The sequence below is a fragment of the Cherax quadricarinatus genome, chromosome 11, assembly GCF_038502225.1.
Source record: "Cherax quadricarinatus isolate ZL_2023a chromosome 11, ASM3850222v1, whole genome shotgun sequence".
NCBI classification, from domain to species: domain Eukaryota; kingdom Metazoa; phylum Arthropoda; class Malacostraca; order Decapoda; family Parastacidae; genus Cherax; species Cherax quadricarinatus.
The window spans coordinates 23,126,430-23,141,736 of NC_091302.1; the positions used below are offsets into that span (position 1 = coordinate 23,126,430).

At 41.2% G+C, this 15,307-nt stretch overlaps 1 protein-coding gene across 1 annotated transcript in view; it reads left to right on the forward strand.

The window, feature by feature from the left end:
* Positions 1-15,307, forward strand: part of LOC128687511 (probable glutamate receptor) — a 180,100-nt gene that overhangs the window by 130,271 nt on the left and 34,522 nt on the right. Inside the window, exon 6 of the mRNA XM_070083858.1 lies at positions 430-730. Within this exon, the coding sequence (XP_069939959.1) occupies positions 430-730 (301 nt within the window). The remainder of the gene's footprint in view (positions 1-429; positions 731-15,307) is intronic.

Sequence of the window (15,307 nt, forward strand, 5' to 3'; positions counted from 1 at the left end):
TTATTATAATCATGGGGGAGCGTTAAACCTGTAGGATTATACAGCGCATGTGCGGGGGGGGGGGACGGTAGGCATTCAGGCTCAATTCAGGGAACGGGAGCACAGATTCAATTCCCTAGATCAAGAGCCCCTTGAGGGGAACATTTAAAGAGTTAGACTTCTTATGAGGTAATAATTGTTATCATTTTTCTAATATTTGTATTTAAACAAATTAGACTGATTAATGGCATTCACTTTACCATGATTTATGTGCGATGCTCTTTAAAATACCCTTAACTATTCGTAGTTATTCTAATTAACTCGTTTCCGAGATTTTAGAATATGTTACGAGTAATATAAAACTACTGCACGAGTCTCAGGCTACGACTGACTTAATTCATGATTACTCATTACTACTGATTATTGATGCATACGTTTTTGAATATGCAGGAAGTGCAGCTTGCTACTGGTCCCTTCTTATTAAGTGGCGAACGTAGAGAGGTTGTGGACTTCACAGTGCCACCACTGATAGATTCTTGGAAGATCATAGGTCCTCGAGGTCATCCTGAAGTGGACCCCTGGGGATTTCTGTTTCCCTTGGCACCTCTGGTGTGGGCTTTCATCCTGGGAGCAATAATTGTGCTTGGTGCCGCTGTGTTCCTCATGTCCTTCAGCTTCTCCATCAATACCCGCCAAAAAAGCAACTGGTTACTGGTAACCTTCGACTATATACGAATTTTATTGCAACAAGGTAATAACACAAATTGTTACGTAAGCTATAGTATATCTGAGTGGAAAAAGAAAGCTTAACTAACATATATGTAAATTAAATTTGCATGGTATCAAAGATATGAAAGATTTAATATACAGCGTATATACATATATATAAATAATAATTGTAAACCAATTATCACAGAAATTAAGTTATTTAATGTTTAACCTTCATGTACTATTTAATATTCATGGCACAATAAACATTCCCTTATATACTGAACATAGTCATTATAATTTAATAATAAAAAATCTAGGAAAAGTGTCTGTATCGGCCGAAAATCAGGTATCGGTATCCACTATAAATAAATAAATAAATATATATATATATATATATATATATATATATATATATATATATATATATATATATATATATATATATATATATATATGTATATATGACGGGGGAGCGAACTTCGGTCTGTAAATTGACAGCCAGACGGTCTTCCGTCTTTACGACGGGACCGACAAGAGAAAGGAGTGGGAACTAGTACTTACTGCGCTATATTTCGTCAGAGGCATCATCTATAACCATTTATCAAAATGCTTTTAACTGTCAGTGAATTCTTAAACACTACTTGTATGTTGAATCTTTGTAGCGTATTCAGCAGGATGCGGAGAATGGGAGACACACCACTTTCTTTTTTTTTATATTTTAAAAACTGTTTATACAAAAACCATGAAGTACAATACAACCAAAATAAAACAGTGTAAACATGTGTATAACACATGCACAGTACTCCTCTCTATACATGAGGAAAAAAACCCACATTACTCAACATCCAAGAAAACCAATACATAATGTTACATCACAACATAGTGATTCTAACACATAATAATAATATATAAATGAAAACAAAACACATTACTTAATTCATAACACAACTAAACATATAGTTTAACATGTGTTTCACAGAGACGCAGACTAAAACAGAAGCTTATGGAAGCCTAGAAATGAAACATTATAGCAACCCGGATGCAACATCACTGTACAAACTATTACTATAAGAATACAGCACACACTGCATCCCTCCCTATTCCCAACAGCTGTATCTGCCGTCACCAACCATCATAACCAAAACTATAAATACATTAATTAACATATTTGAATATAGAAACATCCGTAAACACGCTTCGTACATAACCACATCTCTGCAAAACAGAGGAAGTACATTTGCCAAAGATAATACATTAGGGACAATATGAACCTGCACGATCATATTTCACACAAGAGGCTCACTGTCACATAGTACAAGAAAGCAAACATGTTGAAAGATAAAGCTCCATTGTACTCATACCTATGTCCTGACTGGAGTCTTGATGCCTCACCTCCCCACCCACTCTGTGCTGCACAAACCCCCAGGTTTAGCACATCCCCACATTATAGTAAAAAATCATACACTTACCCACAACCTGGGTCACACTCACAACCTTACGTAACACATGACATGAAAAGTCCTCGGTCACCAATACACTCACCGATCCCACACAACTCGCATCACATCTTTGTCCACCAAATGCACCTTTCACGCCCACACAATCCTCAAGAAGCCAGCTTCATTATATCCCCTTAAAACCGTAACGCCCATAAGTCCTCGACTCTAAAGCTACGGTATCCCTCCGAAAAATTGAAATCTGTCCCCGGTGATTATCTTATTCCTCCTTTGTGTTCCATAAAATATCACTGCCAGGCCCCTAATACGCTCCCTCACTGGCGCTCTACGTAATACCCACGATGTATACACGAAGTCGGCGACCAGATAGCCCATTGCATTCTGCATTGGCTCTCCCCACTCCCCACATCTAAGCTTAATGCCCTTAAAACACTAATTCCCCCCCACCCACCATACGTAAAACCCTGCTAAACCACTCTCTCACTGGTTCCAACCTTGCACAAAAATATACCGCATGATACACCATGTCAATATCCCCACACAAACACTCCCTTCCCTCCTGCACACGCCTATTACCTAACACCTCCCCCGACGGCAATGTATTATGGAGAAATTTAAACATTACCTCCCGCACCACAGCCTTCAATCGCAACCCTTTCAGGCGCCCCCATATATTGCCCCATGCATACATAGGATACATAACCTCAACCCTAGCAACTACCTCCCCACCACTCACCCGAGCCAGTTTACCTATCTTGGCCCCACGTGTTTCCCTAGCAAAACACAATAACCTCAACATTCCCTCACACACTTGCTCATCCCTACCCCACACCCAAAGTCCCAAATCCCTTCTCACCCATGCCAAACCTGTACCTGCGATCTTACCCTCCCTCAAATAACTGTGTTTAACGGACATACCCAACAACCTGTAATGCAGCTCCATTAACCCTAGCCCTCCCTGGCATACCGGGAGACACATCTCTCGACAACCAGTCACACCCCGAACCCCAAATATATCGGAACGCACACTTCAACAGTCACTTCTCATCACATGTTTCCAATGGATATATACCCGCCACAGCTTACCATACAATACGACATTCACCACAATCGCTTGCTGGTGTATCGTCAAACCCCCAGTACGCAATCCCGCCAATTGACCCAAAACCCTATCCACTGCTTCTTTCGAATTCACCTCCCATGCCTCTTGAAGCTTTCCCATGTGAACAACTCCACACACCTTAAGACAATTCACCAGGGGCCAACCTTCATCCTGCCCGAAAACCCCACCCACACCATCCCCCACTCTCAAAAGCATCGACTTATCTCTATTAAGCGTCATCCCCGTTGCCATGCAAAAACTCTCCACCAACTCACAAACCCTACGTAAATCCTCAGACCTTCTAAATCCATCCCTTCCCTTACACCCCAATGCACAACCCTACAGAACAGGTCTTGGAGCAAAGCAAAGAAGCTGCAACACAGGGCATCCCTGCCGCAAGCCCCGTTCCATCCTAACAGGTTGACCTAGTCTACCATTCACTTGCACCTTAACCGTTGCCTGCACCTACAACACCTTAGCCCAACTGACGATTTCCCTCCCGAACCCTTGCCATTGCATAAATTTCCACAGCACCTCACACTCCACACAGTCATATGCTGCATGCCAGTCTAACGCTAAAACCCCACTTTTATTGACCCCCACTTTCATCTATAAACCGACGTATAATTCCCTGCCCCACACACATCGACTGCCCAGGCACCCCATATTGACCCTCATCCAAAACTCCATCAAGCACTCCTTTCAACCTATTCCCTAACACTTAAGCAAAGATCTTGTAATCTCCACACGTTAAGGTGATCGAACGATAATCATGCACGCATTCACAAGACTTCTTCTTAGGGACCATGACCACCACACCCGTTCTCTGCTGTTCCCCCAACCTGCCCATGGATTTCATGGCATTAAATAAAACCACTAAAAAGCCATGCAAACACTCCCAGTTTTCCCTATAAAAATCACAAGAGATACCATCGATACCAGGCAATTTACCCACACTCATCCCCTCCACTGCCATCCTAATCTCCTCCTCACTTATAGGCCCACTCAATTTCAATCAATCCCTATTCACTAGATTACAAGATACCCATTCACCCATGTTGCCTATCACCTCACAATTAACCCCCACACTTTTACCATTCTTCTCATACCACGCATCCACATAACCCATACCCACTGTTGACAAAAGCGCCTGCCCCTGACAGTATCCACCCAATTGCTTCTGTACCCGCAAACTCATCATTTCCATAGCCCTGTGAAGATTACCTTGCTCTCGCAAGATATATGCTGAAGGACTGTCACCCCATAAGACCTTCTCAAGGCCCCCCCGCCACCCTCACCGCATCAAAATTACGATTTTGAATATCCCTAATCCGTTGTTTCAAACCCTCAATCTCACCCATTGAATATGCACCCCCCCTCCCATATAGCATTCTGATAGTTGACCCTCAAGGTAATTTAAAATTCCATATTGCAACCGCCATTCTTCCTTTCCCCCTCTTCTGATAAAAATCCCTCACCTTCCCCTTACTGACCTTGTCCCACCACCCAAGGACATCAACCTCCCCCCATCCTTCAGCCCACCACCTCCTCCAACTGCACTCAAAAGATTACCTCCCCCCCCCCCTTGCCTCAGTGACCCAACATTCATCTTCCAGTAACCCCTGAAATGCTTCGGCAAACCCTCCCAATTTAAATCCACCAGAACCCCTCGATGATCAGTGAAACTTACATTCAATGCACACACTGCCCACCCTCACCCCCTGAGATACATAAATGCGATCAAACCTCGCCGCATAATCACACTTAATAAACGTATGCATCACTTCACCTACCTCCCCTCCAACATCCACTGCATTCACACCTCGCAACAGATCCCCTAAAAACCCTGGAAAAAAACCTCGCTTTAGGCTCCACATCCTTACGTCGTACAACACAGTTCCAGTCACCCCCTATAATCGTAATGCCTGGCAGCGACCTTAAATGGTAGACAAGGACGTCCTTAAAGAACCTATTTTTAACACTCATGTCCCCTTCGGCCAGCCCATACAACCCAATGAAACCCACTGGAACCCCACCCCCACATACCATCCACCCTAACCACCCGCCCCTCCTCCCCTACCACACACCTGTGCAAATGAAATGGGCTGGCTTCCTTAATTAATAATGCCACACCACCTTTCAATCGTGTAGAACAACCAATATACACTTCATATCCAGTAATCGACAATTCACCCAAAGATTTATAATTATGTTCCTGCAGGAACACGAGGTCTGGCACATATCTCCTCAAATGAACCTCCAATACTTTACATTTGCCGACTGCTTTCAACCCATTAACATTTAAAAGCACTTGAAGGTCGTAATGGGGGCTTACCCTTAGGCACCCTACACTTAGAACCCAGGCAAGAATCCCCACCCCACCCCCCACACTTGTCATTACCTTCCCCTTGCACACACTCAATATTCTTTAAGCCACCTTTACCTCTAGGCATTACATCATGCCAAGCTTTCTTCCCAGTCCTTTGCCCAGGCGTCAAAACATCCTCACTATCAGAAATAACAGCCACCCTCTTGCTAGAGCTACACTTCTCAATCATCGCCTCCTCCTGGGCTTCTTCCCTGTGGACCTCCACTGCCACACTCTGAATCAGCCCCTTACCACTCACTTCCTTCTCGTTGAGGCCTTTCACACCTGCCTCCAAACTCACGGTATCCAAACCAGTATTGTCCACATTAGACACCGAAACATCCAATAAGTCGTGCAGGGCCTCCTGAATGGACGCTTCCAGAACGTGTTGAGCAATTGCAGGCTCCTCGCCACCCATTGTCGACACCAAGCCTACGCCCTCACCAATTCCAGTGATTGTCACACAATCAGGCGACAATGTCTACTCCCTGTACATCTCCACACTCCATGCCTCCCGTGATGAAGGCTCACGTTGTGTCGCCGTTGCGTAAGTCAGCCAATCCGTTGAATCATCAAGCCTCGCCTCAGCCTCAGGTCTTCCACATCGCATTGGACAGCGTGCCGCTATGTGGTTGTGCACCCCACACATGCAGCATGTACCCCTCTGACCCGTGTACATCACGTACACCTGAGTCCGGAAGGCCTCCATCCCCACATATGATGGAATAGGATGCTTCAGGGACATTTTAAGGGAAAACGTCTTTTCAGGGAAGCCAACAAGCTGCCCATCTCGCCAACGCCCCATTGTCGCCATATGAATCGTCCCATATCTTCCGAACACATGCCGTAAATCACTCTCATCTGCCTCAAAAGGTACGTTACGCACCTTGACCCAGGTGTAGAACCTTGACACTTCGTGAAGACGGACACTAACGCCAGGGGTAACCGGCTTAACCTTATCCTGGTACTTGGCAACCATGTTTTCGTAAGTGCTGCTCAGCCGGAACTTGACGAAAATTCGTGCCACACCATTCAGTGAAACACCATAAAGGTCTTCATTAGCGATGCCGTATGTGTCGCGTAATATCGCCGTCAGCAACATATTGGTATTCTGGGCATTGAGCACGCTCTTCAGCAGCTCCAGACAGTGTTGACACGTCTGCGGCCACTCTCCGCCATGATGAAAGTGCTGTCACCTGCCACCAGGGGTCAAAGTGCACTTCCACGTACGTCCTCTCTACCCGAGGGTCGAGAGACGAAAATAGCACTTTATTGATCTGAGGAGTTATCCTAGGTTCAGTCGTATCATCAGATTTCGTAGCTGCCAGCAGGGCTGTTTCAACAAACTTCTTATTGTACCTTAGTGTCGTGGCAATATCAAATACTTTACTAATTTCCTCATTGAGAAGCTGGGCATCAAACTCAGTAAGCTCTAAGAAACAATGAGAAACACACTATATTGTTGCCTCGTGGTTATAATAATAATAGTGGATGCATGGACAAACGTCAGTGGCCTTCCAATATACTGTGAATTTTAATTTTATATCAACCTGGTGCATCAAAACTTTTAAGAATTCAATTCAAGTTTATTCTCTATAAGGGTTACAATGTGGGGTTTACAGGTTTTGGGTATTGTGTGGTTTACATGTTATAAAATACTAATTACAGAGGGGGGCCACTAGGACACCTAGCATGGCTAGGCATATCTAGCAGACTTAGATTAATTCTTAACATTAAATCCTTTCAGATTATTGTATTAAAGCTAAGTGACTACATCATAATTTGTGAGTTTAGCAATGTGAATGCTTTTGTTTTGGCACAATACACAGTGTCTATATTGGAGTATCATAGGCAAACTTATGACTAGTTATGATTTATTATTTTAAGAATAAGATTAGTATTTCTGGGTTTATAGTCAGTGGGTGAGTGAGTGTAATTGTGAACCACCAGGGGGTTATCATGTAGTTAGTTGTCGGGGTGTATCAGGGAGATAAGATGTTTTCTAACTGTAGTTTTGAAAGTGATGAATGTGTTTGCAGTTCTAGAGTTTTCAGGTGGGATGTTCCAGATTTTAGGTCCGTTGAAATACATTGAATTTTTGTAAAGGTTTAGTCAAACACGGGGAATGTCATAGAGATGTTTGTGTTTGGTGCTATGCCTGTGGATCCTGTCACAACTACCGAGAAAGCGTTTTAGGTCAAGGTTAATATTGGAATTTAAGGTCCTGTAGATATAGATTGCACAGTAGTAAGTGTGGATGTTCTGAACAGGGAGTAAGTTTAGATCTATGAAGAGTGGGGGAGGGGGTTGCCAGGGATGGGATTTAGTGATTATTCTTACTGCGGCTTTTTGTTGGGTTATTATTGGCTTTAGGTGTGTTGCTGCAGTTGAACCCCAAGCACAGATAGCATAGGTGAGGTATGGATATGTAAGTGAATGGTATAGTGTGAGAAGGGCAGTTTGCGGAACAGTTATTTGTAGGCTTTCTGTAAATTTTTCTGTAAACTTTACTGTTGAGTTTGAAGAAAATAACTCATTGCCTTTTCTAGATGTTTTAATTATTAAGGGTAATAATGAATTCAAATTTAAAATTTACAGAAAACCTACAAATAACTGTTCCTATGTCCATTATTATTCCTCGCATCAAGATAGAGTCAAACTGTTTGTTTTCTCATCAATGTTTTTGAGAGCTTTACGAATTTGTAGTCCTGAGTTCATAGATGAGGAAATATCAAAAATTTATGAAATAGGTAATGATTTAAAATACCCAAGAAATGTAATTGATAAATCTTTTAAAGTTGCTAGAAATACTTTTTACAATCCAAAAAGGGACAACCAGCCTTATTCAACTAAAAATATGTTGGTTCTCCCTTACCATGAAAACTTGGTTGATATGCCTTCTCTTCTTAAGACTTTTAATATTAAAGTTGTATTCAAAAATCTTGATACAGTAAAAAAAACTTTTGATAAAGAATTCCCCCCAAAATGCTGATGGATGTGTCTATAAGATTCCTTGTAAAATTTGCGATAACGTTCATTACGGTCAAACTGGAAAAAATCTCGAACTAAGATTAAAACAACATAAATATAGCATTAGAACTGGACAAGATTCCAATGCTCTATTTATTCATGTAAGAGATTTTAACCATCCAATTGATTTTCAAAAAGTTGAGAAAGTAGTATCAAACAAGTCCATGGTCGAGAGGAATATAATTGAATCTTGTTTCATAAAAAGCAGTTTTGACAATAATATGAATATTTCCTTTGGTTTATATAAATTAGATCCATTTATAATTAATAGAATTTGGGAAGAATTTAATAATACACTGGACAAATAATAATTTTTAAATTTTCTTGGGTAGAATAGTTTGTGGGTGAGTTGTGCAAAGGACCTATCCAAGTTGGGTCGGCGCGCGTCAGGTGTTTTAACCGTTGTGGGATCTGATAGTGAGGTGCTGGCCAGACCCCTTATATAGCTTCCTTGGATGCTTTACTTTCATAGTTCCTTAATAATGTGAGTATTCACGAAAGCGCTTGGAATTTCTCTATTCTTTCAGAGTGGTTGTTTTGCATATATATATATATATATATATATATATATATATATATATATATATATATATATATATATATATATATATATATATATATATATATATATATATATATATATATATATATATATAAATATATATATATATATATATATATATATATATATATATATATATATATATATATATATATATATATATATATATATGTAGGTAGTAGGTTGGTAGACAGAAACCACCCAGGGAAGTACTACCGTCGTGCCAGTTGAGTGTGAAACAGAAACCTGTAACTGTTTTGCATGATGGTAGGATTGCTGGTTTCTTTTTCTGTCTTATAAACACGCTAGATAACAGGGATATCTTGCTACTCCTACTTACACTTTGGTCACACTTCACAGACACGCACATGCATATATATATATATATATATATATATATATATATATATATATATATATATATATATACATCTAGGTTTTTCTCCTTTTTCTAAATAGCTCTTGTTCTTCTTTATTTCTTCTATTGTCCATGGGGAAGTGTCGCATGAGGCGATTAAAATGCCAGGAGCAATGGGCTAGTAACCCTTTCTCCTGTAGACATTTACTAAAAAAGAGAAGAAGAAAAACTTTATAAAACTGGGATGCTTGAATGTCCGTGGATGTAGTGCGGATTACAAGAAACAGATGATTGCTGATGTTATGAATGAAAAGAAGTTGGATGTCCTGGCCCTAAGCGAAACAAAGCTGAAGGGGGTAGGGGAGTTTCGGTGGGGGGAAATAAATGGGATTAAATCTGGAGTATCTAAGAGAGTTAGAGCAAAGGAAGGGGTAGCAGTAATGTTGAAGGATCAGTTATGGAAGGAGAAAAGAGAATATGAATGTGTAAATTCAAGAATTATGTGGATTAAAGTAAAGGTTGGATGCGAAAAGTGGGTCATAATAAGTGTGTATGCGCCTGGAGAAGAGAGGAATGCAGAGGAGAGAGAGAGATTTTGGGAGATGTTAAGTGAATGTATAGGAGCCTTTAAACCAAGTGAGAGAGTAATTGTGGTAGGGGACCTGAATGCTAAAGTAGGAGAAAATTTTAGAGAGGGTGTGGTAGGTAAGCTTGGGGTGCCAGGTGTAAATGATAATGGGAGCCCTTTGATTGAACTTTGTATAGAAAGGGGTTTAGTTATAGGTAATACATATTTTAAGAAAAAGAGGATAAATAAGTATACAAGATATGACGTAGGGCGGAATGACAGCAGTTTGTTGGATTATGTATTGGTAGATAAAAGATTGTTGAGTAGACTTCAGGATGTACATGTTTATAGAGGGGCCACAGATATATCAGATCACTTTCTAGTTGTAGCTACACTGAGAGTAAAAGGTAGATGGGATACAAGGAGAATAGAAGCATCAGGGAAGAGAGAGGTGAAGGTTTATAAACTAAAAGAGGAGGCAGTTAGGGTAAGATATAAACAGCTATTGGAGGATAGATGGGCTAATGAGAGCATAGGCAATGGGGTCGAAGAGGTATGGGGTAGGTTTAAAAATGTAGTGTTAGAGTGTTCAGCAGAAGTTTGTGGTTACAGGAAAGTGGGTGCGGGAGGGAAGAGGAGCGATTGGTGGAATGATGATGTAAAAAGAGTAGTAAGGGAGAAAAAGTTAGCATATGAGAAGTTTTTACAAAGTAGAAGTGATGCAAGGAGGGAAGAGTATATGGAGAAAAAGAGAGAGGTTAAGAGAGTGGTGAAGCAATGTAAAAAGAGAGCAAATGAGAGAGTGGGTGAGATGTTATCAACAAATTTTGTTGAAAATAAGAAAAAGTTTTGGAGTGAGATTAACAAGTTAAGGAAGCCTAGAGAACAAATGGATTTGTCAGTTAAAAATAGGAGAGGAGAGTTATTAAATGGAGAGTTAGAGGTATTGGGAAGATGGAGGGAATATTTTGAGGAATTGTTAAATGTTGATGAAGATAGGGAAGCTGTGATTTCGTGTATAGGGCAAGGAGGAATAACATCTTGTAGGAGTGAGGAAGAGCCAGTTGTGAGTGTGGGGGAAGTTCGTGAGGCAGTAGGTAAAATGAAAGGGGGTAAGGCAGCCGGGATTGATGGGATAAAGATAGAAATGTTAAAATCAGGTGGGGATATAGTTTTGGAGTGGTTTGTGCAATTATTTAATAAATGCATGGAAGAGGGTAACGTACCTAGGGATTGGCAGAGAGCATGCATAGTTCCTTTGTATAAAGGCAAAGGGGACAAAAGGGAGTGCAAAAATTATAGGGGGATAAATCTGTTGAGTATACCTGGTAAAGTGTATGGTAGAGTTATTATTGAAAGAATTTAGAGGTAAGACGGAGAATAGGATAGCAGATGAACAAGGAGGCTTTAGGAAAGGTAGAGGGTGTGTGGACCAGGTGTTTCCAGTGAAACATATAAGTGAACAGTATTTAGATAAGGCTAAAGAGGTCTTTGTGGCATTTATGGATTTGGAAAAGGCGTATGACAGGGTGGATAGGGGGGCAATGTGGCAGATGTTGCAGGTGTATGGTGTAGGAGGTAGGTTACTGAAAGCAGTGAAGAGTTTTTACGAGGATAGTGAGGCTCAAGTTAGAGTATGTAGGAAAGAGGGAAATTATTTCCCAGTAAAAGTAGGCCTTAAACAAGGATGTGTGATGTCACCGTGGTTGTTTAATATATTTATAGATGGGGTTGTAAGAGAAGTAAATGTGAGGGTCTTGGCAAGAGGCGTGGAGTTAAAAGATAAAGAATCACACATAAAGTGGGAGTTGTCACAGTTGCTCTTTGCTGATGACACTGTGCTCTTGGGAGATTCTGAAGAGAAGTTGCAGAGATTGGTGGATGAATTTGGTAGGGTGTGCAAAAGAAGAAAATTAAAAGTGAATACAGGAAAGAGTAAGGTTATGAGGATAACAAAAAGATTAGGTGATGAAAGATTGGATATCAGATTGGAGGGAGAGAGTATGGAGGAGGTGAATGTATTCAGATATTTGGGAGTGGACGTGTCAGCGGATGGGTCTATGAAAGATGAGGTGATTCATAGAATTGATGAGGGGAAAATGGTGAGCGGTGCACTTAGGAGTCTGTGGAGACAAAGAACTTTGTCCTTGGAGGCAAAGAGGAGAATGTATGAGAGTATAGTTTTACCAACGCTCTTATATGGGTGTGAAGCATGGGTGATGAATGTTGCAGCGAGGAGAAGGCTGGAGGCAGTGGAGATGTCATGTCTGAGGGCAATGTGTGTGGTGTGAATATAATGCAGAGAATTCGTAGTTTGGAAGTTAGGAGGAGGTGCGGAATTACCAAAACTGTTGTCCAGAGGGCTGAGGAAGGGTTGTTGAGGTGGTTCGGACATGTAGAGAGAATGGAGCGAAACAGAGTGACTTCAAGAGTGTATCAGTCTGTAGTGGAAGGAAGGCGGGGTAGGGGTCGGCCTAGGAAAGGTTGGAGGGAGGGGGTAAAGGAGGTTTTGTTTGCGAGGGGCTTGGACTTCTAGCAGGCATGCGTGAGTGTGTTTGATAGGAGTGAATGGAGACAAATGGTTTTTAATACTTGACGTGCTGTTGGAGTGTGAGCAAAGTAACATTTATGAAGGGGTTCAGGGAAACCGGCAGGCCGGACTTGAGTCCTGGAGATGGGAAGTACAGTGCCTGCACTCTGAAGGAGGGGTGTTAATGTTGCAGTTTAAGAACTGTAGTGTAAAGCACCCTTCTGGCAAGACAGTGATGGAGTGAATGATGGTGAAAGTTTTTCTTTTTCGGGCCACCCTGCCTTGGTGGAAATCGGCCAGTGTGATAATGAAATAAATAAATAATATATATATATATATATATATATATATATATATATATATATATATATATATATGCAAGCAATCGCAGATGGGCGATCTTAACTATGCAGGACAAGCCACGGGGGGTGGAAATCTTTAGCTCAAGTACCTTCGCATTTCTCAGTGCATCATCAGGAGCTGTACAATATTGCAAGGAAGCAACCAAAGCAAGGAGAGAGGTCTCAGAGTAGTGTTGGTGTCACTGTCCATTGGGTTAGTGGACAGTGACACCCCACCCTACCATCCTACCCCTTCTCCCCATATGGGGTAGGAGGGTTTCTGAGATGTCAAGTATGAAATTATAAGATATAAAAAGCCAGCCCTAAACTTTTTCTAATCGTTTTTAACAGGTCATGTTGTTTGAGAAAATAAGTTTCTCGTTAGATACTGTAGACATGGATAGCTATTATTCTGTGTGACCTTTTCAAATAATGAAATAAAGGAATACAATGTGTTCTTTGTCCGTTTAAATGTCCTGCTCTGGGGTGCTCGAATGTTCTACCGATGTACTCAGAATTATATCTTCCTAAATATTGTCTACTATTTTTCTCAGTGTCGGTTAATATGCCATACATGGTGATCTTCTATGCTTATCCGATAATATTTCTATGATCTAAATTCTACTAATACCCTTTAACCTCTCCTTACGTTATCTCGTTATCTTGTGTGCTTGTCACTGTATGGTACATTAACAGCTACAGGCGTTATATAACCATCACAACTGACGTGGTGGAAGTTTTGGTACGTAGACACTGGACGGGCGTCACCAATCCATCAACTCACCTGGCGTAATGAACAATCCTGTGATTTTGTATAGCATTGTTGTTTAAGATTGTGTACAATGGACTCTACTAAATAATTATCGAGCTTGTATAACCCATAGTTTGAGTTGTATACTGTATTCCTTTCATGTTTCAAGAGGGAAGATTCAGTTGTTTCTTTCCATGACAGAACTGTTTGGTACTATAATCTGGGCAGCATCCCATCCCCGTGGGTGATTACGTGCACTAACGTGGGTAAAGATAGCGTTCGACTCCTGCCAGCTCCTGACTTAGTATTTATGCTGGGCAATTCTGGTTTCCAGAAATTTACCTGTTTGATCGATATATGAGAGAGGACACTGAGTACATGGGACCTTGTAAACCCCACCAACTTTGTTGGAGGCCGTGTTTTTAATCAGCCTTTGTTTCACTGTCCCCGTGTTTTTGAAAGTAAGGTTTATATTGATCTTTTTTAATGCCTCACGTTGGCAAGCCAGATTCTCATTGTATGGTAAAACTAGTACATTTTTCCTGGCCATCACTCCTGAAGAAAGTCCTTTTTTGCAGACATTAGTGCCTTCTCGACAAAATCCTTAGGATATCTTAGTTTTGTGGCTACTCTGAGACCTCTCGCTGCTTTAGTTGCTCCCTGGCAACACTGTACAGCTCCTGATGACGAACTGAGAAGTGTGAAAGTACTTGAGATAAAGATTTCCACTCTCTGTGGCTTGTCCTGTATATATATATATATATATATATATATATATATATATATATATATATATATATATATATATATATATATATATATATACATATATATATATATATAAATTATTGTAACCAAGAACGAGTGGAATTGATCAATAACAACACTGCACTAGCCAAGGATTCGAACCCATGTTGTACTGGCCTGCCTCATGGTAAGCGAGAACCACATGACGCTTTAAACCACAGGACCACCCAACTCTACAAGAATGGCGCAGCCAGCACAGAACTAGCTGTTGGGCCGCCATCCGAGGGCATACGGAGGTGTGGGAGCTTCTAAGCTAATTTCATTCTCATCCCTGTTTGGTGTACTAGCCTCACGAGCACCATTTATATACTATTGTATCCACGAACGAGTGGTATTGGCTGCACCATTCTTGTAGGGTTGGGTGGTCCTCTGGTTTAAAGCGTCAATGTGGTTCTCGCTTACCATGAGGCCGGCCAGTACAACATGGGTTCGAATCCTTGGCTAGCGCAGTGTTGTTATTGATCAATACCACTCGTTCGTGGTTACAGTAACATATAAATGGTGCTCGTGAGGCTAGTACACCAAACAGGGATGAGAATGAAATTAGCTTACAAGCTCCCACACCTCCGTATGCCCTCGGATGGCGGCCCAACAGCTAGCTCTGTGCTGGCTGCGCCATTTTTGTAGAGTTGGGTGGTCCTGTGGTTTAAAGCATCATGTGGTTCTCGCTTACAATGAGGCAGGCCAGTACAACATGGGTTCGAATCCTTGGCTACCACAGTGTTGTTATATATATACATATA